At 31.2% G+C, this 25,849-nt stretch overlaps 1 protein-coding gene across 6 annotated transcripts; it reads right to left on the minus strand.

Moving 5' to 3' along the window:
• Positions 1-360: 360 nt before the first annotated feature.
• Positions 361-25,193, minus strand: LOC111033506 (protein Gawky). Of its 6 annotated transcripts, none has more exons than XM_022314266.1 (23): positions 24,940-25,193; positions 14,092-14,193; positions 12,378-12,413; positions 11,666-11,741; positions 11,364-11,584; positions 10,644-11,148; positions 10,076-10,572; positions 9,626-9,981; positions 9,321-9,520; positions 6,679-6,855; positions 5,926-6,133; positions 5,661-5,868; positions 5,520-5,594; positions 5,242-5,460; positions 5,070-5,171; positions 4,705-4,995; positions 4,464-4,643; positions 4,207-4,385; positions 3,636-3,801; positions 2,939-3,183; positions 2,615-2,870; positions 2,242-2,361; positions 361-1,376 (listed from the first exon to the last, which is right to left on the minus strand). In XM_022314266.1, the coding sequence occupies exons 2-23, from the start codon at positions 14,143-14,145 to the stop codon at positions 978-980; spliced, it is 4,770 nt and encodes a 1,589-aa protein (XP_022169958.1). In that variant the 5' UTR covers positions 14,146-14,193; positions 24,940-25,193; the 3' UTR covers positions 361-977. The 6 variants fall into 6 exon arrangements, with proteins under 6 accessions (XP_022169958.1, XP_022169959.1, XP_022169954.1 ...); XM_022314267.1 differs by having other exon boundaries at positions 3,636-3,768; positions 9,321-9,523; XM_022314262.1 differs by having other exon boundaries at positions 9,321-9,523.
• Positions 25,194-25,849: the final 656 nt, after the last annotated feature.

Genomic DNA, 25,849 nt, shown 5'->3' on the forward strand with positions numbered 1-25,849 from the left:
TCACTCCTTTATTATTAACAAATTTGAATTAAAGATATGCCCAACAATTCATTAAATGCTAAAAGGTAAAATTGTATAATTTCCTAACATTAAATAATCTAAGAAATTAAAATCTAAAAAAAAAATTAGGCAACAATTTTATGGTTGGTCATCGCTTAAGTCTTTAACACGAAATACTGTTTTTGTACTAGTAACAATCTATTCAAATACATGAAGGCCCATATACAAACACATTCGCATATACATTATTATCAATTTTCTTTTTATATTTATAGGGAAGATATTTTTGTACTTAACCATCTAATTTAAAACACAACAATAATAACAACATGGACAATAATCTTTTTGCTTTTTTTTTTCTTTTCGTCTTTTACTTTAAATATATATATAATATATATTTATATATATATATGTATATAATATTTTTAGACCTATAAGTTTAACACTATCCTAAAACAATTTATAATCATAATTTTTAATTCCTTTTTTAATAATAAAAAAAAAAAACATAGGAAGAAATTTATATATAATATTGTAGCTGGTGAACATGATAAAATTAATCACTAAAAATCTCATTCATAAATTAAAAACACCCCGTAACCGTCTTAATGTCTAAAGTCACAAAACTACTAAAATATTAAAATTAATTTTTAATCCTTATTTACTTTGGTAGTATACAATTAAAAATAAAAGAAGAACTCACATTATAAATTAATAAAATAAAAACATTTAAGTCTTAAAAAATTATAGGTGTGCTGCCAAAACGATTACCCAGAGTCGAATGGCAAGCAGAATAAAATTATATAATATCTAAAATATAAACTTGGCTCGATTTGTTTTAAGCTTAATAAATAAGTCGATTAAGTGTTCATGGTGTTCTAAGACCTTATTATAAAATGACGTTATGTTTGGACTTGGTTATAAGTCAGGATTATATGTATAAATATATATATATATATATATATACATATTTATCTTTACATTGTTTCACTACCTAAAAGATCGCCAGGCATAAAAGAATTTAAAGATGATGGAGTAGTGCGGTGTGGATCAATTTGGTCAGCTCCAGCCCCCCAAAGAGAGGATGTATTACCAGGAGGTCCAGAGTTGTTGCCACCCCATAGTTGATTATTGGCCCAAGTATCTGAACCCTGTTGCCCCTGAGAGTTGCCGATATTTCCGTTTCGGCCATTATTCCAATTGGGTTGCTGTTGTTGTTGTTGCTGCTGTTGTTGTTGTTGAGCAGAATTGTTGCCACTTGTGTTGCCCCCACCACCACTCAGATGAGTAAGTAGCATTTGTACTTCAGCATCTGTAGGTGATTCAGCAAATATTGTCGTATTGCCGAGCACACAATTGTTCAACGCTCCTTGAGCCTAATAAAAAAATCAGGCCCCCAAAAATGTTTGTATTGATATTTTGCTAGTAAAATTTCTATTTACAATAAGTAATTTTGTACACAGGCTTGACATTTTTTTTTTGTATCCAGAATGTAATAATATAGAATTGTTAAAATATTGTTTACTTAAATTACTAATTAAGTACTATTAATTACAACTATGCAATAATTACTGAACTTTAATATTAATATAATTTCTGTTTTTAATTGTTCTTAACATTATATCAGGAAAACTGATTATGCCCATTCTATTTGACCAGTTAATGTATTTTCTTTTTTAATAACATTCTATTATCTAACAATTTCAATGGAAAAGTTAATCAATTTAAAATTATACTGTAATACCATGACAAATTAATTAATATTCAGAAATTAGGAATTATTAATAACCATAACTTTCTTAACAGTGGAATGAAAGTTGATACAATGAAGAAAATTATTATTCCATATTATTGTATTCTTAAGTTAGTCTTTATATTATATTGTGGCTTAAACTTTTATCCAAAAGTACCATGGCAAACTTCATTTAAGTAAAATATAAAATTATATCTAAAAATTATACTATACTTACATACTATAATTTGTAACTAGTACGCAAGTATATACATCTTAAAAGAATGTCCTTGTTAGATACATTTTAGATTCTGAGCAGAAATAAAATATTCTTGTTTCATTCATTTAATTTTAAGTATTTGTTGAATTTTTTTTCCACTCAGAATCATCCATTACGAGATATACTTTATCTCATAAGCAACTTAATAATTACACCTTAATAGAAAAAGTTGGTAAACAAATCAACTTTCACTTATGTACCTACTGAAATAATATAAGAAAGCACTTACCTTGCTAGCTTCTTCTCTAGTTGAATATTTGGCTAATGCTATTCCATGATTGAGGTACATATGAAAATTCAACAATGGTCCATGTTGAATGCATAGAGTTTTTAATGTTGATCCATCAATCTATTAAATAAATATAAACATTATAAATTATTAAGAGAATTACTTAAATATTCAATATTTTTTCAATATATAGTTTTGAGTTACTGAGTAATGCTTAAATAAATAAAGTGTATATTTATTCAAATATTAGTTAGTTCAAATATATAAAATATGATATACTTAAAAATACAATCTACAATCTCGTAATTAACATTTACTTGAACCATTTTTATAGAATATATAGTTAATTATTAATTGTTATTATTTTAATTACTTGTTGTGTTAAATTCCTTAGCAACAGCCATGTACTAGCTACATTATTAGATGAGGATTGCCACGATGAAGTATTATTGGAAGGCCATCGAGGCCAACCATTATTAGGAGCATTTCCTGCTTTGGCAGAACCTCCAGTCAGACCAGGCGGAGGTCCACGAGACTTACCACTAGATCCTAAAACACCACCCCAAAGGTCATTTCCAGGATTACTATCAGCCCAATTGTTTTTTGGTCCATTCACTTTTCCTAGTGGGCTAAAAGAAAAACATTTTTGTTAATTACAAATTAGTTAAAATTAATTAAAATTAAAATTTTCCCTTACCTAGTAAATGATGATTGTGTAGATGAAGGAGGTGGATTAAAACTCCATGTTGAAGATGAAAGAGACAAAGGTGTTAATGGCATATCAACTGCTGATTGAGAATTAGTAGGTGAAGTCTTCCCACCACTGTTGAACAAGTCCGAATTATTTGAGTCTTTCATTGTGGCTGCTAATGATAGTGGACTACGTACTACTGAACCAGGTGTAATAGTAGGGTCATCTTCAATATTTTTCATTTGATTACCCTAAAATATACATAGAATTCAATCAATTAAATTTATAAAAGCAGAAAATTAAGAAACTAATTTTCTGAATAATTTGCATTTTGTGCTATTTATTGATATTTTATAAAATTATTTTTGAATAAAAACTTTGAATATTTACAGTAGGATACAACATACAACTTCAAAAAAGACACCTGCATTTGGTGTTTTCAAATTCAAGTGCAAATTCAAATTCAAATTGAGTGGTTCACATTCGGTTCAATTAATATTAAAATAGTGTGAACTAAGGTACTATGAAACTAAGGTCATGGTAATAAAATATAATAGGGCAATTCACTATAATATTAAAATCAAGGAAACTAAAAGTAAACGGCTTGGTATAAATATATCATACTAATCGCTACTTAAACAGACATTAGATCTTTGACAGATGATTCTTTTCAATCAAAAATGTAAACCATAATAGTACTCACCTTCCACGGTTTCCCTGGTTCGAATTCTGGCACAAGATCAGTAGCAAACGCAGATGACGTAGAATTAGACTGAGAGTTAGATCCATTGTTTGGCCAAATATCTTTGTTGTCTTCTGCATTGTCTGGCCATCCACTATCAGAACGAGCACCAACATTAGTCCAAGTACTATAGTTATTTGGTAAATGAAAAAAAAAAGAATTACTAAATACTTTTTTACTGAATAAAGCCAAGGTATAAATTTACTAATAGGTTTTATAACAAATGTGGGAAATTTCTGAACAATTTTAAAACAGTATGATATTCAAAGTATTTTAGATTTCATATGTTTTATGATGACATTTATTTTTTAGATAGTAAATTTAAGTCAGCTGTTAATTAATTAATTAAAAATATCAACTCTAAAAATAAACTAAATTTTTCTGAAAATTAAAAAAATTATTTTTAAAACTTTTTGGGCGTTTTTGAAATTCTAATAGCCCATTTAAACAAAATTACTAATCACTTATTTGTCCTATCATAGATTCATCTCACAGCATCAAATACAACACATTTAAAAGACATAAAATTTACCCATCTCCTTGGCTGAGTAATGAATTAAATGTAGGGGAAGTATTCCCAGGAGTAGATTTAGAATTGGCTCCTGGTGCTCTGCTAAAGTCATTGCCCATTCCTAAGTCATCTTTGTCTAAATTAGGTAACTTCCATTGGTTTAATCTTGATTGTTGACTTGTTTGGAATCCTTGTCCACTCTACAAAGTAATATGAAATAGACAAGTCGGTAAAAATTTAATAAATTGTTGAAAGAATAACAAAATTTGGTCTCTCACAATTTGAGAATCTTTATTCATCGCCAAATCGGAAAAACCAGACTGCAAAAGTGTTAACGGATCATTCTTGAAGAAATCACCAACTTGCCCACCCATTAAACCAGAAAGACCAGAAAAGTTGGACTGGTTTTGGTGGGCTTGTGCTTTCATATGCATGGCTTGGTTGTTCGCTATTTGATTCTATAATTATATGAATTTAATTAACATCAGTAATCCAATGAATTATTAATAACAAAATTACTTGTAATGATGCTATTTGTTGCCGGGCTTTATTGATGGCTATTGCAGCTGTCACCATGGCAGGGCCAGATTTGGGATTATTAGCAACGGCTGCTTGTATTTGAACATTTTGTTGCAAAATTTTGATCTGCTGCAATAACTGATTAAGCATAATTAATGTCTGTGGTGCCAATGGCTGATTTAGTATTTGATGATTTAAATATCCAGCTTGCACAGCCATTTGAATTTGTTGCACTAGCATTCTTAACTGTTGTGCGGTAGGTTGGTTTTGCATTTGCCTTGAACCACCACCCTAAATACAAAATTAATTAATTTGTATTAAAATTGTCAGTTATAATGGTTAACACTTGACAGTAATAACTATACCTGAGAGTATGGTTGTTGCATTGTATTTTGTTGTGCAGGAGGCTGCTGTTGGGCTAATATTTTCTGAAGCATGGCTTGTTGTTGGTTAGAATTATTTCCAATCTTTAATTCAAAATTAAAAAAGTGAAAAATGCATAACTTTAAAATGTTCATAAATTTTAATTGAACTTACAGATGGCACAGCAAAAGGCAATTGTTGTGAATTAAATCTTTGTTGATTGATATTAGATCGATCAAATGGATTTTGATCATCTGGGTGTTGACCACGACCACTATGTGAATTCCATGAATCTAAACCTCCTCCGCCAGGGCCCCTAGTAGACATCAGAAACTCTAAAGCTTCTTCCATACTAATATTATAAGAACGTGTAACAGCTTCAACATCTTCTTTCTGAAAATTTTATTTTTCATTAAAAATGCCAAGAAATGAATATTAATAAAACTTTATACCTTGACTCCCATTTCAGCAAGAATTCTGTACGATTTACTTTGCCATATATAGTCCTTATTTTGATTCTTTTGTCCCTAATTGTAAAAGATATATAAATGTGTTAAGAAACAGAAATTTAAGTAAAACATTAAAGTACATACAATATTCTTCTGTCCCCAAGAACTTTGATCCATATCATTGTTACCACAATCACCCCATGAATTTTTGGATTTAGGACCTGGTCCCCATTCAGAATTGGGCCAAGGACCACCTGCATTTCCACTCAAACCCATTTTATCGTCACCCCAAGGACCAGCAACATTCAAATCATGTTGACTTCCTCCACCAACATCTCCCCATGTTCCATTTCTAAAAATATTAAGTATTTATTGAGTTGTTATTTAAAAATAATATGACTTAAGTTACCTTGGATTTCCAGGCCATAATTGTTGTTGATCAACCATTTTACTAGTAGGTGGCATACCTGCCCTATTTGGAGGAACACCTGGAGGGCATTGGTTACCCATGTTACCAGAACCATTATTATTTCGACCAGATGCAGCAGCTACTGCTGCAGCCATATCAGCTTTGCCCCAATGTTTACTCATATTGTGTTGAGTGCTCAATAAACCACCTATAAAAAACCAATTATTAATTATTTTATTTATTTTAAAGTAGGACATTATATTTAATATATCCTAGATTAAAAAATGTACAGATAAAAATAAATATTCCAATTTCAATTTTATAATCTAAAAAAAAACTGTTTCAATCTGTGTAATAATAAACCACAAAGATTTCCCATTTATAACAATATAGGCATTCTTAGATTATTTTCAATACAACAATGTGTTTATAGTTAAACAAATATATTTTCTATAAAATTATACAATTTACTATTTGTATGTAAATACATAATAAATATATATATGAAATTACAAAAGAAAGAAAAGAAAGAAAAGATATGAGTATTTTAATCAGAATAATTAATAAATTGTAAATTATAGTAATACAAATAAATCTTCAAACCTTTATTTTTTTGCCACATATAAACATCTAACTACACAACTATTCTCTGTACTAAACAGTTAAGGGAATTAATCTTATCATTTTATCAAATTAAAAAAAAGATAAACTAAAATATATCAAACTAAACACTAATAGGTTTGGTTGTCTTACCGCCAGGCACATTGGGCCTAGTTTGAGTATTTCCCCACAAAGATGTGCCATCATCATAATTTAATAAATTGCGCCTGTGATCTGTGGGTGATGGTTCTTCCCATCCATTTCCTTTGTTGTTGTTATTCATAGGATTTAAATCTTTGGGTGGTGGTGGACCTGACCACTGATTAATTACTGAAAACAGCATAAAGAACTTTTTGCTTCAATTCATAAAGAATCTATTTACAACCATGTGTATGAGAAATATTTCAATTAGTTATCATCCAGTGACAATATTCAAGCGTTAAACAAAAAGTTAAGCTAATTAAGCTTTAAAAAAATTAAATATTAACTGGATTTCAGCCTGTTTAGCTCTTTTATATATAAAAAAAAAATATTATAATTATTAATACAGATAATAAATTAATAATAATAAATAAGAAAAAGTACGATCTCATTTTATAACTAATACTATTTTTATGAAAAAAAATCAATAGTATTATAACACATGAATTGAAATAACTTTTAAATATAAATTTTAAAACAAAATTTTCTAAATAATGAATTCATTTAAATGTTTGAAATTTATTTTTAATATTATAATATGGTACTCAAAAATAAATTAAGAAAAAGATCGTAAGTAAGTTCTTGTACTTCACAAAATTAACATCTAGTATTACACGCTTTCATCACATATAATTAATTAACAAATATTTTCAATTTAATTACTTGTGTAAAACAGTCATTATAAAATACCTAAAATAAATAAATAATAAAATTATTTAACTTAACCACCACCTTCATTTAATTGATAAGACAATCAAATACAGTTGAGTTCAACTATCAAGAGGTATAAATGTATTGAACATATCACACATAACAGAACACAAGTCTGGTAACTAAACGTGAATTATAATTTACATAAAATTTTAAAGAAAAACCCTCTAATCTAAAATACATAGAAACCAGAATGTGTACTAAGGCTTGAAGATTTATAATTATTTTACATTCAGTGTTGGTAAACCATGCATCAAATCCATATCAATAATATTACTAATAATACATTATATACATATTTATAGTTTAACATATACAAGACTAACACATAAAGTGAACAACATACAAATTTAACAATACTAATAGTTCATATTTTATTTTATCTATTTTTTTTAAAATATAAATTATACTAGTTATATGATTAAAAATGTTTAATCATAGTTTAAAATATTTTATATTCGTAGAGATTTGAGAATTATTTAGTACAAAACACTGCAGTAAAATAGAATAGAATAATTTGTCAATATTAAGTATAATTATAATACATTTAATTGTAGCTTGTATAACATGTCAATCTAACCTTTAACAGTAAAAGTCAAATACTAAAATGATATACTTTTATCAAAAATATATACCATTCTCAAGAATGTATTACAATTTAATCTAAGAAAATCAAAAAATGATGCTTAAGTTAAAATAAATATTTTAAAATTCATACTAGAACTTACAAAATTAAAAATATTTTGAATGAATAAACTAGAGGGGTCAAAATGTATGATTTAATCAAACCAATATAAATAGTAAGCATAACATATTAAATTGTTTTAAAGTGTATACCTAACATTTTTATTTACATATTCACATTTAAAATAATTAAATTAAGTATTAAAAATGTCATATAAAAAAGGCAGACTAAATCAATAAAGATTAGAAGTGGATATATTGCTCTAGTGTACATTAAATAATGTGGATCATTGTAATGAAGGTGTTTAATTTGAATTCAATGATATAAAATCAATACATTTGAAAAACAATTCTCCTAATACTCAGTAAATCTATGATAGTATTCCTGTTAAAAATAATTTATTTTACAATTAGATATTAATGGGTTAAATTAATTTCGTCAAAAACTGGTTTTGCATAAAAATTCATGCTATTTCTTATTATTTTTCCCAACTCTTAAGAAAACAACTGACAATATTTTACTTTTGAACCCCAGCCCTCCCTCAAAGTTATAACTGGTTTAACTTACTACTAAAAAAGACACTGAAATAGAAAATTAAAGCATTTTTACTGCCCCTAAAGTGAATGACAGACACAAAAAAAATCACAGATATTGTAAAATCAATACAGTCACGCTCTGCTCAGAATCTAAAATAATAACTTAAAAAATATTTATCCAATTATTATGAATAATTTCAAGTAGAAAAATTACACAAAGACAAACATTTTTAATGTTTTTTTTTAAATGACTAAAAAAATATTTTTGATAGTAATAATATATACAAAATAATAATACATGAGTAAATACTAAATTTTAAAATAAACTCCTCCATCCATGTTAACAGAACATAACATTGAACAGCATATTATAATTTGTATGCCTTTATTTAATTCAAGTAAGCAGCCCCAGTAAGTAAGTAGATTAGTGTTATCCTTATTAAATGAATACAAACACATAGTGTAAGTCATAAACCAAACATTTTTTAATGTGTTGAAGAGATAAATTAGTTTTGATTAGAAAGCATTAAAATGCAGTCCTTTTTTTTATAGCTTCTTATTAATAACAAATTTTATTTACTTATCAAAGTAAAACTCATTGTTTTTAAATTTAAGGTGCCTATAATTATGAAATAAAATATTGAAAACAATGATATAACTACCTGGCACAGGTCCTTGTCCAAGTTTTGCACCTGGTGTGGCTATAACTGAAGGTGGGGGTCCAACTGATGGAGGTTGAACATGATGTTGCATATGATGTGGTGGTGGTCCACCCCACATAGGTTCCATACCAGAACCACCACCAGATAGAGTACCATTCAAACGACCACTTATACCACCACGAGCATCACTACCAATTCCTCTGCTATTAACAAATAAATACAAATATAAAATTAAATTGTATTATTTAAACAGTAAAGTTTCAATTTTAAGTTATCTCAATTACAATATTTGCACACACAATTACCTATGGTCTACAATTCCGTTCGGTAAAATATCGCGACGATGGGGACCCTGATCAATAGATCCTGGTGGCCGATTGAGATCATTCCATGCAGTGTTGCCAGAATTCCAGGATTGACCTTCGGGTCCAATGTCTTTCTTAGGTGGTCCACCCCACATTGGACCACCGGGTCCTTGCGGAGGAGGCTGTCCTTGACCCCACTGATTGCTCATAGTAGTAGTCGGATTTATACCCCAGTTACCAGTATTTGCTTCTGTTCCGCTTACACTACTAACATCATCATCTTCACCCCAAGTACCACCAATATTGGATGCAGGAGTATGTCCCCAAGGAGTTTTAGATGCATTTTGTACTGGGATCTATAAATAATAAAAAAAAAACAATTTATAGATTAATAATTTTAAAAATAATATAAGGTGTTTTTACTTCTTGACCAAAATTATAATAAATTACTTGTATTGGAGGTTGACCACCATTTCGTAAAGTTGCTTCCCACAAATCTGTACCATTATTGACCTTGCTCCATCCAGGACCACCAGTTAATCCAGTTAATGGTCCATCTTTAGTATTAGGTTCTGGACTATGTGGAACATCCCACTGACTGTCTTGATTAACGTGTTGGCCACCCCATCCATCTTGAGCGTATAAAGCCTCTCGCATTGTATTTATTTGCTCCAACTGTTGTTTAGTTGAAGAGTTAACAGCTCCATTCCCACCATTTGTTGGAGGTGAGTTACTAGATTGAGGATTAGAAACTGCACCAGAAGCAGTACTAGCTGTTGTAGTTGTTGACGATGAATTACCAGTAACCTGAGGTACTGAAGAGGCAGGTAGATTTTTTCCAGCTGCCTGAGCCCATGATGTAGTATTTTGTTGATTAGTGGTCTGTGATGTAGTTATAGTACCATTGCCGCTTGATGATCCAGGGTTTGAACTTTGTCCTTTATTACCTATTAATAAATTGCATTATTAATATAAGCACATAAAAATAATACTTCATGAAAATAATATTCCAGTATACCTATGTTAGATGTTTGACTAGTATTATTTGAGCTGGTACTAGAGGACTGGGGGCTTTGTTGCCAAGGGCCATTAGAGACAGCATTTGGTGGAGATTGACCATCAACAAGTGGACTTGTATTCCAGTTTGAAGTACCAGTGACAGATGCAGGTACTGGTGTAGTGCCTGGATTTCCCCAACCAGCTGTAGCTGTACCGTTACCAGATGCTAGAGTTGTTTCACCACCTCCTAACAAACGACATAAAGTGGAAATACCCCAATTTCGTTTGTACTGTGCGATCGGATCAACATAAAGTTTGTTAAATGGAATGGTTTTGTACATTGCGCTTTGATCATCACTGTCATTATCACTTGTTGAACAATTAGACTTAACCCTAAAACTAATAGTAGTAGTAACATCTTTAATGTGAGCACCAGAGTAGCAAGCCAGCAAGGTTCGTCTTCCAGTTCCCCCCCTTGTAGAACTATTAACGTCACTGGCAGTTACCATCGTACCATACAAATCCTATAACAAATAATAGAATGTATTATCAATTTATTTTTAGAAAATATTTTCATCCAGAGGCTTAGTTTATAATAATAATAATATTAAAATATAATGCAATCAGTAGTTACTAGTTACTTTAAATCTAAATAATGTAAAAATCAGTAATATTATGTTCATTAATGAGACCATTTAGCAGTACTTTTAGTTAAAATACAAAAAACACAATCATTTACCTGTGTTTGTTGATGGGACGGAGGATCTCTAGTAAATCTAAATGTTGAGCTGGATATCACAGACCAATTTAGGGGGATGGTGGGCAAATGCAATACAAACGATGGTGATGATTGTCGGGAATGGCAGAGGGAGCCAGCTCCTCCTCCAACTACCACCCCGGTAATCTTATTTCTTGCTGTTTCAGCAAAGTGATCAGCCTTATCAATGACATTACACCATTCTAAAAGTTAAAAAAAAAATATATATATATATATAATTCTAAGAAATCACACAACGGAATTAAATAAATTATTTTCCTAACCTGTACTTAAAGACAAGGCTTTACCACAACTGAAGTTGGATGGTAAGGTAACTGTTGTGGCACACACAATATCATCCTAAAATAAAGGAAATTTCCATAAATTTATTCAATAGATTTATTCTTATTAATTATTATTTAATTTTATTTATTCTTTCTACTTATTATAAAATAAACCAGATAAATGTAAGGTAAAAAAGTAATTATTAAGCCAGTAATTTAAAAATAATAACTATATAAACATAACAATTTAAGGTTAGGAAATATCAAAATGAATTTCAAAATTAAATTTATATTCATTTGCTAAAGCACAATATTTCTAATTGTATTAAAAATTAAAATCAAATTCAGTTAAATAATATGAAACGTTATAGAAGAGTCAAACTACAATATTAACGATATTATATAAAAATAACTATCTAAATACTATACATATCAGAAAATAAAGTGTTTAACAAGTTGTTTGTATATTTTATTCTAAAGAATCTACAATAAATGTGGAAAATATGTAATATAAAAATTTGACGCATAGAGCTTCTGTATAAATTAAGAATAAATAATAATAAAAAAAAAAATATTTTAAGAATCCCACTTTAATTATTTTAAATGAAACCACCAAAAATATAATTTGTAAATATAAATTATCTTAAACATTTTATAACATTTATTTTATACAACTAAACAAAAAATACTTGTTTAATTAATTAATAGTTACCATCAAGCTCTTATTTCCGTTTGTCTTCAATTCCTCCTAAAAAAAAAAAGATATTAAATTAATTTTAAAATATTTTAGAATTATACATTGTTGTATATTATATTAAGCTGTCCTAAGTAGGGTGGACAACAGTGTTCCTAAACATAATACCATTTGCCAAAACAGTGTACACAATGTAGAACAGCTAAAATAAATGGACTAATATTATTTTAAAATTCCAGGCAATATTCGTACATAATGCTTTTGTTATCTGGTACCCCTATTTTGAAAATACTTTTTTTCAACTCTTACAAATCCAATATCATGGATTTTAAACATACCTACATTTTTAATCAGTAGGCCAATGGTCAATATTCAGTACTCCAATGCAGCGGTTCCCAAACCTTTTTTTAGACCCGATTTAGCCACGGTGCCGCCCTGCTGTGGATAACATGAAAGACAGAACAAAAAAAAATACTCATTGACAACCGTAGACCGTAGAACGTGGTACACCGTTTGGCAACCACTGCTCTAATGGATAAGTTAATTTTAAATTCAATAAAACATTTCCTTGACTATTTTTTACTTTATTTTTATCACAGCATAAAAATGTTGTATCAATATTTATGGAAAAAAATCTATATCTTATCTCCAGAGGCATAAAAGCTTACTACTCCCAAGAAGGAAATGAAGTCTGGTTATCTAAATTGGAAAAAAATATGCAATTCTTAATTTTTTCAATACCATAACTTTTTATATAATTAACATATTTGCTATCAGCATGAATATGTATGAATGTTATTTGTTTCTTATTTAAATTGTTTACAAATAAAAAATGGTTTGTATTATATTGTCACAACTTGGTTTTAATACTTTGCAAATAAATAAATACATTACATTATAATCAATTATAAAATAGATTAATACTTAATGAAGTTGTTAATTTTTGAGTTTTTTGTAGATGGTCCATCGATACAAATTGAGCCATAATAGATGTACAGGATAATTTAGGCATATCATCTACAATGATTTCTTTGGTATGACATATATAATATATGTTATCATTTTTTTAGAAATTAATATTATTAAAAAAAATATATTATTACCATGCACACTGCACAGGTACATTACACAAGTTTTAAATAGGCACATATTAAGTACCAAACATTTCCCTTTTAATATTAATATTCTTTCAAACAATTAGATCTTTGTGGCTTGGCGTGGCGCGTTGGCTGCTACCAGTCGCGGAATGCGACTGGGAGTAAATAACAGCCACAGCTACTAGCTCTCGGATGGGTGACCACCCAGGTTCATAGTAGTTAAAAACCATGCCAAACATACACGTGTTTGCTACCCACCATAACAACCCTAACAATCGTAAAAACAACCTACAGTACCAACTTTACCCCTACCACAGTTCATAACCCATACAACAGCTAATGGCCTTAGTCGCCGAGCATAAGTTCAATAAAAAAAAAAATAGGATCTTTGTGTCTTAAAATTTTTAAATCACTCAGATATAGATAGCGATTGTTTAAATTGTTTCCTCTCAACGCATCATGATAAATGTAAAAACTTAAAAATAAAATCCAATTAAAAAACTTAAAAATGAAATCTCTAATTATTAAAAAATCATTAACAATGAAACTTAAGATAAACAAAAAGGAATTTATCTTGACAGATTTATTTAAGTACATAATAAACATAATTAGAAAAATGTAATAGTTTAACTTACCTCTTTTTGTACAGCACTTGAATCATTTATATCAGATACACATATTATAACCATTAGGCTTACAACTGTTTATTCTTTGGCAAATTGATGCATATACCAAGTCTGAAACATTAAAAAATAAAATTAAATTAACAAATATGCTCTTGGTTAACTACTACCACAGGTGTTTACAGTATAATACTAAACGGAATGATTTAATAAACAGTATGAAAATAGGCATCTGTTTAAACACAGTGGTTGACAATAGTAAAATGTTACTGGAAAGTGTAAATTGTTGATTTTATCAACAATATGTAGTATAGTAATATATTGTTGATTTTTCATTTAACATTCATATTGTTCAATGATTTACCAATTGAAGAAAACGATCAAATTTAAGACAACATAATTAAGAAAGTGCCTAGGAACGTATATAAATATTTAATTTCTTTCTAAATTGTATTATGAAATTAAGTACCTATTATTTAAATAATGTATTTACTATTTCACCCAAAATTATATTAAGTTGTATACAATTATGTATATTATGCATCAGATCTTATAAATATAATTACTAAGAATTAAATATTAAGGTCCCTACACACCAATGATGGTGAATCCAGAAACAATTTACCTCCACCGCAGCAGTGTGTGGAGACATTTAAACCTGTTATCATCAGGGCTCTTCATTCAAATACACTTGTTTTATTGATCACAACAGCCAAGATATACGTATTTGTTGTAATAAAATATATACGGTGGAACCTCAATAAGTCGAAATAATTACTATTTCCTTGAAAAAACCTTGTTTACTCAAATAAAAACTATAGATAACACAAACATTCTGTATTCTGAATATGGATGAAAGATAATTTTTTTAATCAAAATTCTAATCGGCTTGTGCATTCTAATAGCTTAACCTAATTGTGTATACTATTAGTTTATTTTTTTGATGCATTGTCACTAGATTCAGTTTTTTATTTATATTAAGAATAAACACTTTAATAATATGAACATACAATTTAAAAACTCTTGAAGTCAAATTTTTTCCTAAAAACTAACCTCGTTAACTCAAAAACGTAGTGAATCAAAACTTTGATAAGTTTAAAAAGCCACAGTACCATAAAAAGTGCTTAGCATTCAGTGAGAGAGTTCAAAAATATAATCACAATAATTAATCATTTAATACATTTCTCATCATTATGACATTACACACAATTTTAAAATAGTAACAGTTAGACAAAAAAATGAATAAAGTTAAGTTTACTATGAGTATTTAATAAAAGAATTTTAAAAAAATATGATCACAGTTAATCATATAACATATATTTCACATAATTAATTAACAATTGTATTTGGGCACATACAACAGGTATAAACTTTTGCATTTTTAACTGATATGTGTACGTCTATGTTTATTAGTCATTTAACCATAAATAAAATTAAAATTATTTAAAATAATATTAAGATTTCAGTGAGAGAGTTCAAAATTATGATCACAATTAATCATTTAATATATTTCTCATCATACAATAATTTTAATATAAGTATCAATAAAACAAAAACAGCAGGTGATAATGAATTTACCTCGACAAATCAGTGAGAGAGTTCAAAATTATAATCATAATAATTAATAATCATTTAATATATTTCTCATCATTAATTAACAATTGAATTTTGACACATACAATTACAAATGTTTGTATTTTTTAACTGATTTGTAAATGTTGTATTAATAATCTGGTGATAATAACTGTTCTGGGTCCTGTGGTCCACAAATATAATTTAATACAATATTCAAAGTTTAAATTAGGTATATAAAATAATATAAAAAGTTCAGTGAGAGAGTTCAAAATTATATTCATAATTTTTTTATCATTTAATATATTTCTCATCATACAATATTATATACAATTTTAATATAAGAATCAAAAAAAACAAAAAGAAAACAGATGATAACTTATTTACCTTGACAAATCAGTGAGAGAGTTCAAAATTATAATCATAATAATTAATAATCATTTATTATATTTCTCATCATTAATAACTAACAATTCAATTTTGACACATACAATTACAAACGTTTGTATTTTTTAACTGATTTGTAAATGTTGTATTAATAATCTGGCGATAATAACTGTTCTGGGTCCTGTGGTCCACAAATATAATTTAATACACTATTCAAAGTTTAAATTAGGTATATAAAATAATATAAAAAGTTCAGTGAGAGAGTTCAAAATTATATTCATAATTTTTTTATCATTTAATATATTTCTCATCATACAATATTATATACCATTTTAATATAAGAATCAAAAAAAACAAAAAAAAAACAGATGATAACTTATTTACCTTGACAAATCAGTGAGAGAGTTCAAAATTATAATCATAATAATTAATAATCATTTAATTATATTTCTCATCATTAATTAACAACTATATTTAGGCACAAACAAATATAAACTTTTGTATTTTACTGATTCGTGTGTGATCTTTAGTTTTATTAGTTATTTGATTCATGGCCCATAAATTATTCAAAATGTAAATTATTTAAAATTATATATAAGGTTCAGTGAGAGAGTTCAAAAATATGATCATAAACAATCATTAAATATGTTTCACATCATTACACTAAAGAATTATAATTGTTATATTATTATTACATTGTTGGGTAACAATAATCCAAAATATGAACAAGTTTTTATTTACATCTGAGTACCTACCTTAACTCTAACTTAAAAAACTAATTTAAAGTTACCTAAGAATGATTATGTGAGTTATGCTCTTTTAGAAATTAAAACTTATGAGTGGTTGAGTTTTTATATCGTTTGGGTGTTATTGTAGATTGAAGATGTCCACAATGTGGACCTAAAAACACAAATACCTATCACAATTATAATTTAAACAGTACCTTAATCATATTAACTAATAATAAAAAAAATATTATAAATAAATAAAAGATACACTAACAAAATATTCAAAAAAAGTTTCATTAAACCATAATGTTATTGGAGTAAAAAAACCAATGTACGACGAGAAAATCTGGAAGTTGATTGATAACTATTCCTTCATTAAACAATCAATGTTATAAACCAAATCGTGTTTGAAAAAATACAGAATAATTTATACATATTTTTTTAAAATAATTTAAATCAAGGTTTATATACATAGTACATTCCCCCTTTGAGTGACTATGATACCTTCCGACGATTCAGTCACTTGGTACAGATATTAGAATTAAAAAAAGAATAAAAGTCAATCAAGAAGCCCAAAAAAGACAAAAATCGACGAAATTACACATGAATATCACAAACTAGCATGACTTGATAAAATTATTTATTATTTTAATTCTATGCGAGTGCCGACTAATCTGAGGCGCACTGGCGCTCGACATTATCAAAAATATCAGGCCCGAACACAGTGGTGCCAACATAACGGCGTCTCTACGGGAAATTCGCAATAAAACGACGTCATCACTGCAAAATTTCTTTGCTCGTAAAAAAATAAAAATCAATCCGTGGGGTCGATATATATACAATATTTTTCCTAAGTGTTTTGGATAAATCCGAATACTTGCTGTTGCTAGAAAAACAGTTGAATGTCAACAAATTATACCACGAGCCACAGCTCGCAAGTTTTAGAAAAAAATCGGTCAGTTATTTCCTAGACCTAAATTGTATTAAAAAGGAAAAGACGTTTTTTTTTTTGTTGCAATTTTTACACTACACTTTGAAATCAACTATATCTAACCATCGTAGTAAAATACAATATTAAGAAAAACGAAAATATTTCGCAGCAGACGATCTGTTTGGAAAAAATGTAAATACTGTGGTTGCCCAACAGGAGAGGGAAGTAAAATAAAACAATATTAAATAATAATTTACCTTCAGGCTGATATATCCAATATTCCACAGGGATTAAGATATTTGTCAAACTTACACTATTAACACAGACGCGTTTTTATTAGAGATTATTCACTTAACACTAACAATTTTGTAACAATGTGTGGATTATCATTTAATTATCATTATTAGGTACTTAATAGTTAATATTTTTATGTATTTTAAAACGATTTATGCGCAATTTTTGTTGATTTCCGTTGAACAAAAATAATAACAATATTATAATGACTTTATTATATTCGTGGGGTTGTGAAGAGTGTTCGCGTTTTGGTGCGGGACGAACGAAAACACAACGACGGGCGAACGAAAACGCGAACGACGCCGAAAACTACAGTGGCACGACCGTGCGGTGCGCGAGAGGGCATCGTTCTAGTGTCGGCCAATCGCCGCCGATCCGGTTCACCTATTCCGTTCGGCCAATCTTCACTCCCTCGGCCACCGTCGCCGACACCAAATCCCCACCGCACCACCGGCAGCTCCGACACCGCAGCAACGCCGCCGCCGCCGCCGTCGACGCTGCCGCCACAACCACCACCACCCCCACCCCCATCCTTTCAGAGACGCCGAAGCCGCCGCCGCCGTCACAACTACCGTCGCCCGTTCGCCACCGCCGCCGCCGCGCGACAATAAAAATTGATCCGGGACGCGCGAGAAAACGCCAAACTCGCGCGCGCCACACTCGCTCTGTATAATTTACAATAATATTGTACAGTAGTCGCGCGGTCATGGCTCGATAACCATAGGGTGGTGGTGGTGGTGGTGTGTGTCTGTGTGTAAGTGCAATTTATAATAATACAATATTATTACACTACTACGACAGCCGTAGCTTATGCGCAGTCGTTGAAATTGGAAAAAAAAAAACCACGATGTACAATATTATACACCCCGAAAACACGAGACCAGAGTTTCCGAGGAGACGTCGTGTATTTTTGTTATTATATTGTTATTGTTGTTGTTGTTGTTGTTGTTGTTGTTATTGTTGTTACCATTGTTATGAAACGGTAGGTATCCGTTACTTGCGAACGCAGCCCTCGCCGACGGACCGCGCAATTAGAAAGTAACCGATACACTCCCATTAGTCCCATTTACACAATTTTGTTGTACGAACGTTGTACGCGTACAATGTATTCCATATGTACGGTGCGTACGACGGCGGAATGTAAGACCTACGCCGACGATACGGCGGTCACACTGTAGCCAACGGATACAATAATTATGGCGTGAATGTTTTCGATTCATGTTTCTTTTCTAGTTCCCTTTCGCTACGCTTTACACGCGCAAACAAACGGGACTTTCCCCTCCGACGACGACGCCGCGTCCGTTACAGTTAGATAGGTTTATTATGCAGAGATTTATGTTTTTTTCGCTACCGAGACATCCGAAAAAGATAACAACCGATGGAAATCGCATCAGTCAATGCGCTTCCCCTCCCCCGAAAAACCACGACCGTCACGTGCGTTACGCGGCGGACTGCATTAGTATTATTATTATTATTATTATTGTAGTTTTGTTACGCGAAAAGGCGGAAAACAACAATCCAAAGACGAAAAAAAAAATGGTAACGCAGAAAATCGTTCGGCAGCGACGACGGCGGGGTCGTTGACATTTGACCGCTGCGTGCGACGTGAAAGTCGTCGTCGGGGCCGAGAAACAGAATATTGTTACGTATTTTTTTTTTTGGGGCCAATCGGACAACCCTACTCGACTCCCGCCACCAACACTGTCAACCCCGTTTCATCCCCACCCCCATCCACCCATCGATGAACTTTTAATGCATTTTGTGTACGAACGAATCAATAGTAAATAAACATGATAGTATTATTATTTAGCATATTGCAATAATGATGCCTCCTCCATGCGAAATATATATTATAAAATATAATGTAGCGAGATTATTGATTTTATAAAAATCGGTACTGGTATAGTTGGTATCAACACACCACACCACGGGCGGCGGGTACGCAAACGTATTACAATAATAATAATAATAATATAATATAAAAATAAACACGCGCAAGACATGGTCGAGAGCCAGCAGCAGCAGCTGCTGCTGTTGCTGGGCAAGTCTATACAGAAGGGGTCACGATGGGAGGGGAGCGGCGGCCGATGTGTTTTCGTGCGCGGCCAATGGATCGTGAAAAAAATACGACGCCGCGCCGCCGCCGCCGCCGTTGCGTGGTATGCCGATGACGGTTGGTCACACTGCGGTGCGACCGACCGACCGAACCAACGAACGTATCTCGTAAAATACGGTGCAACGGCAGCAGCTTCCGACCGCACTGGCGGCGCGAGACCGGGGACACGCTCAGAACGACGAAATACGCTTCGGGCACGACCAAGGTTGCTCCTAATTCCAATGCTCGTAACCGTCGTCGTTCTCAGGGTCTGATCTGGCCTGCACGGATAGACAACGTTAACTGCGTAATTTTCGTCAATAGGATTTTTTTTTTCTTCCACTCCTTCCACACGACGCGGCCATTATGTATTATTAAAATAATATCATTCCCTTCTCCCGCCATAATAATAATTATGGTCTGTGCGAAGTGTACGTTTTGCAATATAATAGTAATAATTATGTTATTGTTATAATTACACAATACCCTACGTTGTCACCCGATACACGAAAAGTATGCATTACACTACCACGGTCTACGATCATTGACGAACGGCGACGGTGACCGGCAAAATGTAAACAACGGCGGCGGCGGCTCGGACGATCCGCGATTTTGAAAGTACGGGCCACGACCGACATGCGCAGAAAAACGATTCGACAACAAAATCAAAGCGCCTACGCGAGACATACAACCTTGACTGAGAGAACTTTTTTTTCTTCTTTCGAAAACAAGTTGTTAGTAATAACGATCGTAACAGGAATCAAATATCTAGCTATATTTAAATATTATCGAACATTTTAATAATTATTATATTATGTATTTATCTATCAACGCGATTCCCCGTCTGTTTGAGAGATATTTTAATTTCGAAGGGTTGTGTAGACTTTCAGAAAACTGCAGTTTTTATCTTTCCATCAGATCAAAAATAATTAACCGAAAAAGATGTCTCTTGTTGATTAAAAAATATAATTTATTTACCTAATTATATATTTATATAATTATGGCTCAGTTCGATATTATTTTTGATATTTGAAAATAGCGCACAACAGATAGAATTTTGACGAACGTAAACACGGTATTTTATTTCTCTTCATATCTGTACAAAATACAAAAATCTACTAACGGTCGAAGTATAAAAACATAAATCCAACCAATAAAAATTATCATACAAAATAAGAGATGTACGTTGTACGTACAATTTCAACAACCATGTTTTTATCAACAGTGTTACATACAACAAAAGAGAACATGTTGCGAAATAGCTGGTATGATCATGCTAATTATTGTTGAGAATAGTTATAGTTGTTTATTTTCATACAAGAACTAAGACACATGTTTTTTAAACACTTCGAATTATTATAATATGTCTACTTATTTAATATTATATTCTATACTGTTTCGCCCAGTATTTCGAATGAATTGAAGAATATTTTTTTTATTTGGAGATCGTATTTACAATTAATAGCAAATCATAAATTTGTTTATACGATACATAGATAGCAAGTTATAATTGTTTTTTATATAAAAGTTACGAAAGAGCGAATTTTTAGAGTGTATGGCTTACAGGAGTCTCTGGCAATATTTTATAACTTGCAAATTACATAAACACGTTAATACCACGCGAATCACGATTGTGCTATAGTTTAATATTTATCAACATTCGAAATACAATTCTGACGAGTGATAAGACACGTGAAGCAGCGCGAGCGAGAAGATACTCGATTTCGTCGTATTAAGACTTAAACAATGCCACCGAATTATTAAATCCTGCAAAGTTAATATCCTCGTAAGTAGTAGAATAACCTACCTGGCTACTTCTTATGAATAACTTTTGTAAATACATAATTAAAAATCATTTATTTATTAGGTATAAGCTATAGGCAATAGCTGATGGTACAGAAACATTAATGGACCATCAAAATTGTATTGTTTATAATAGGAATGTTTAATTATCATTCCATTTTACGATTTTTTTTCCATTTTATTTGAATGAAAAAAAATAAAGAAAGGAGGAAGTTAAGGTACAAATCAAAGTAGCAATAACAGACATCAATAGGAAATGAATGTTTTGGTTGAGCGCGTATAATTATTTATGAAGACCTAATAGTGATTTTCATTTGCATGTTATCTATTATTTCTAAAATTGCTTTTCGAGGGCAAACAAGAATCGTTCAGTTCGTAAAAACCATTTTATTAATATATGTTTATATATAAATATATGTAATATAACAATTGATGTACAAAATAAATTAATACAATTTATTTGTTCCATTAAGAGGGCGCCACACCCGCATGCGTTGTCTCCGTCTTACAAACGAGTAACATACCAAATTTACGCTCAGCAGTTCAAGTTTTATGCCGTTAGCATAAAAATTAGAGTGAATTAACCTATTATGAAACTTGATGGTAAGAACTTTATCCGTGTTTTGTTGGAAGCTTTTTTTACGATACTTCAGTTTTTNTTAAAAAATATTTTCAAATAAAACTATTTTGACAGCAAACCATTTAATCAGATTAATGGTTTGTGGCTTGTACACCACAATTCATAAAAAAATTAACACAATAAAAATAGTAAATAAATACATAACAATTTTAGGTTTACTCCTTATCCTTAACTATTCCTAAAAGATTGATTGTTTGAAATACGAAAAAAATAATTGGTAGTTATTTTTGTTCCGCGACGTATACTTATTGATAATAAAATTAAAACAAAAATATTATTTATGCGAACAAATCATAAAATGAACGCGTAGATATTAATAATTAGGTTTATTCAAAATTGAAACTGTAATTGTATTTATTCGATTTAAACAAGATTAAACGGTTGAATATAACACAATAAATCATAATCAATATGAAGCATACCTATGGATATCATTTTTATTAAATCAGTGGAACATTGCATGACCTTATCGAGACTAAACTAACCATGTTTGCAAATTTGTATTTAATACATATGAATAACACTTACATTTGTAGAACAAACTACTGTTAACTATGAAATCAGCCGATCTTCTTACAATATAAACGGGTTATAACTTATAAGGTGAATCCACAGACAAACAAATAGTATACGACGTGTGAAAATGATTACGGAATCAACGAGTTAAAAACGAAAAAACCGCGATGTTTTTTAACTTAAAATAAACGAGAAATAAGAGATAATTAATAATATTTAAAATCTGTATAGTTAAGAAACAACTCTCACTGTCGCCGCGACTGTAAAAAATATTATAATATTTAATGACCTTAGATACGACGGGAAACGAAAAACCAGAAACAGTATAGCAACAATATTCATAGACTAATATCATCCATCTTGCATACACATCACGCCTAAAGTCTGTACGGCTCCGATAAAATAAACTATAAAGATAACGTATACATACGAAGGTTTGACTCCTGTTATCACTTTAATAATTTATTATGTTAAATGTTTTAAGAACTAATTATAATTATCAAGGTACATAATAATATTACGGCTACCTAAATAATAATATAACAAGTAATTTAAATACTTGATACGATAAACAACGCCACATATTATTTATTAATCGTGCCTCGCGAGTGTGCCAGCTATATACCTACACACATCGCAGCGTTCATTTTTTTAATGTGAACAAATAAACGATTTGTTATTATCACGCAGTACGATTTCACGAAACCGAATAGCGTCCCATCTCTGCACCAATCGTTATCATTGTTATTATATCATAGGGTAAACGATAAAAAAAAACCCACAGCAACGTTCTTCGGGCGGCGGGTTAAACGGACTCGTGTAACGCGTTCTCTTTCAAAGATATCAATGACAAGAAAAATAGTCATGTCTTAAAATTATTCTGTGCCTACAATCAAATATTATAATAATAATAATGATAACGAGCTAAAGACGCAGTCTGCTGCCAGACTATGGGAAAACTAACAGAGGGAAATGTGTGTGGGAAAACGCGAGACAATAGCGAAAATGCGACTGTAGAGCACGAAAACCATTGCGAAAACCGTTTTCCAACGAATGCAATAATCGCGGTGTATTATATTTTCTTCTTCGCCCAACACACTTTTTTTTGTTTTTTTGAACTCGTGTAATTAGGTATACTAAAAACACGATGTTTATGTCGGAAGAATAAATTGGCCGTCTGTCAATAATTATTGTTATCGATGCTGCGAGACAAACCAATATAATACTGACTCGAATCAATAGGTTTGAACAACGATATGAGTTTAATGAATTATCGGTAATTATCACCAAATTATTGTCGTAATATCATCATTCACGACGTGTCTGCGGAGGTAGCAGTAACGGTCGAGGTGAAAAACGATTTTTTTTTCATTTTTCACGAGAAGGGTCGTAGTAAAATCGACATAATTTGACCTTTAAATTATTATAGGTAGTGCGTACTTCTGATAACGATTGTCCCCCGCACACACGTCACACGCGCGACGGTTTAATTCCAATTTCCAGCCGTAGGTGTATGGAGGGCACGCACACGCAAGCACGCACGATACGTAATTAACGGAAGCAACGATAATCTATCGGCGCCAAAAAATATATATTCTATAAATTCCTAATAGACGCGGGCTTGAAGCGGATACGTCCGATGCGATGATATCGTGCAATCGTATCACAACCATTACACAACGAAAATAATACTAGTATTATCTTCTTCGTCGTCGTCGTCGTCGTTGTTGTTGTTGTTGTTGTTGTTATTGTTGTTGTCATTGTTATGTCGTCGTTGTCATTATCGTCGATGTCATAATCTAGCGTTTCGGGGGGGAAACGCGGGCTTTGGACGACGAAACGGGCGTAAACAAACACGGGGATTGAAAAAAATCGGAAAAAGTAAAAAACTTACCTTGTGTGTGTGTGTGTGATGCAGACGACAAAATGTGTAGTATGCGATCCGATTGTATGGTATCACAGGAATTGACGTAGAGCGACGCCCGTGAGTGCGGCGGTCGTCGTTACAATCGGCCGACACGCTAATTCAATGCGAAAACGTCAACACTCGCGAATCGCATCCGAACGAGACAGAGCAGACGCCATTTTTGTTTGTGATTATAGAAATGGGACAAGACAACGAAAGTATGCGGCGGTACCGCGCGCGCATCCGTCCGGTCGGTGCTGCTCCTGCTCGACGGCCGCTCGCGAGTGCGCAAAACGACGCGCATGGAAGAAGAAACAGACGCCCGCGCTCCCGTCGCCGTTTCGTCCATGACGACTAACGGCTCGCACACCGACGACAAAATTACTACGAGTGTATAATATAATGTATCATCATAGGTCAATGTATAGTTGGTGCCTAATGGGTTAGGCACCGACAAGTGACTATAGGATGGTTTAACCGTCGTTCACTAGTCCCCTACAAATTACAATATAATATTATTAATATTTATTATACACTTGTCACATAACAGCTGGTATACCTAATAGAATAATAATGATAAATACACCGTAATAATAGTTACCAATGATTATTATTAAATTTTGTTATTTAGATAATAATGAGGATTTTTTGTAACTGCACAAACATAATTTACGCTATAAGTGACCTGGATGGATTTGCACTCCACGACCTCCAAAATGTTTCCTCTGGTTTAAATCAGGTACTATAGCTACCTAATTTTTTTTTTTCCTTTATTCCGACAATACTCATCCCAACTACCCCCGGAACTTTCCACAGAAACTACTTCGAGGACACGTGGGTAGCTACCATCGTTTATTAATAAAAACAATTAACAATTAACATACGCCGTTTAAACGAT

Source organism: Myzus persicae, unplaced genomic scaffold (genome assembly GCF_001856785.1).
Source record: "Myzus persicae strain clone G006 unplaced genomic scaffold, MPER_G0061.0, whole genome shotgun sequence".
In the NCBI taxonomy this organism is placed as follows: Eukaryota; Metazoa; Arthropoda; class Insecta; order Hemiptera; family Aphididae; genus Myzus; species Myzus persicae.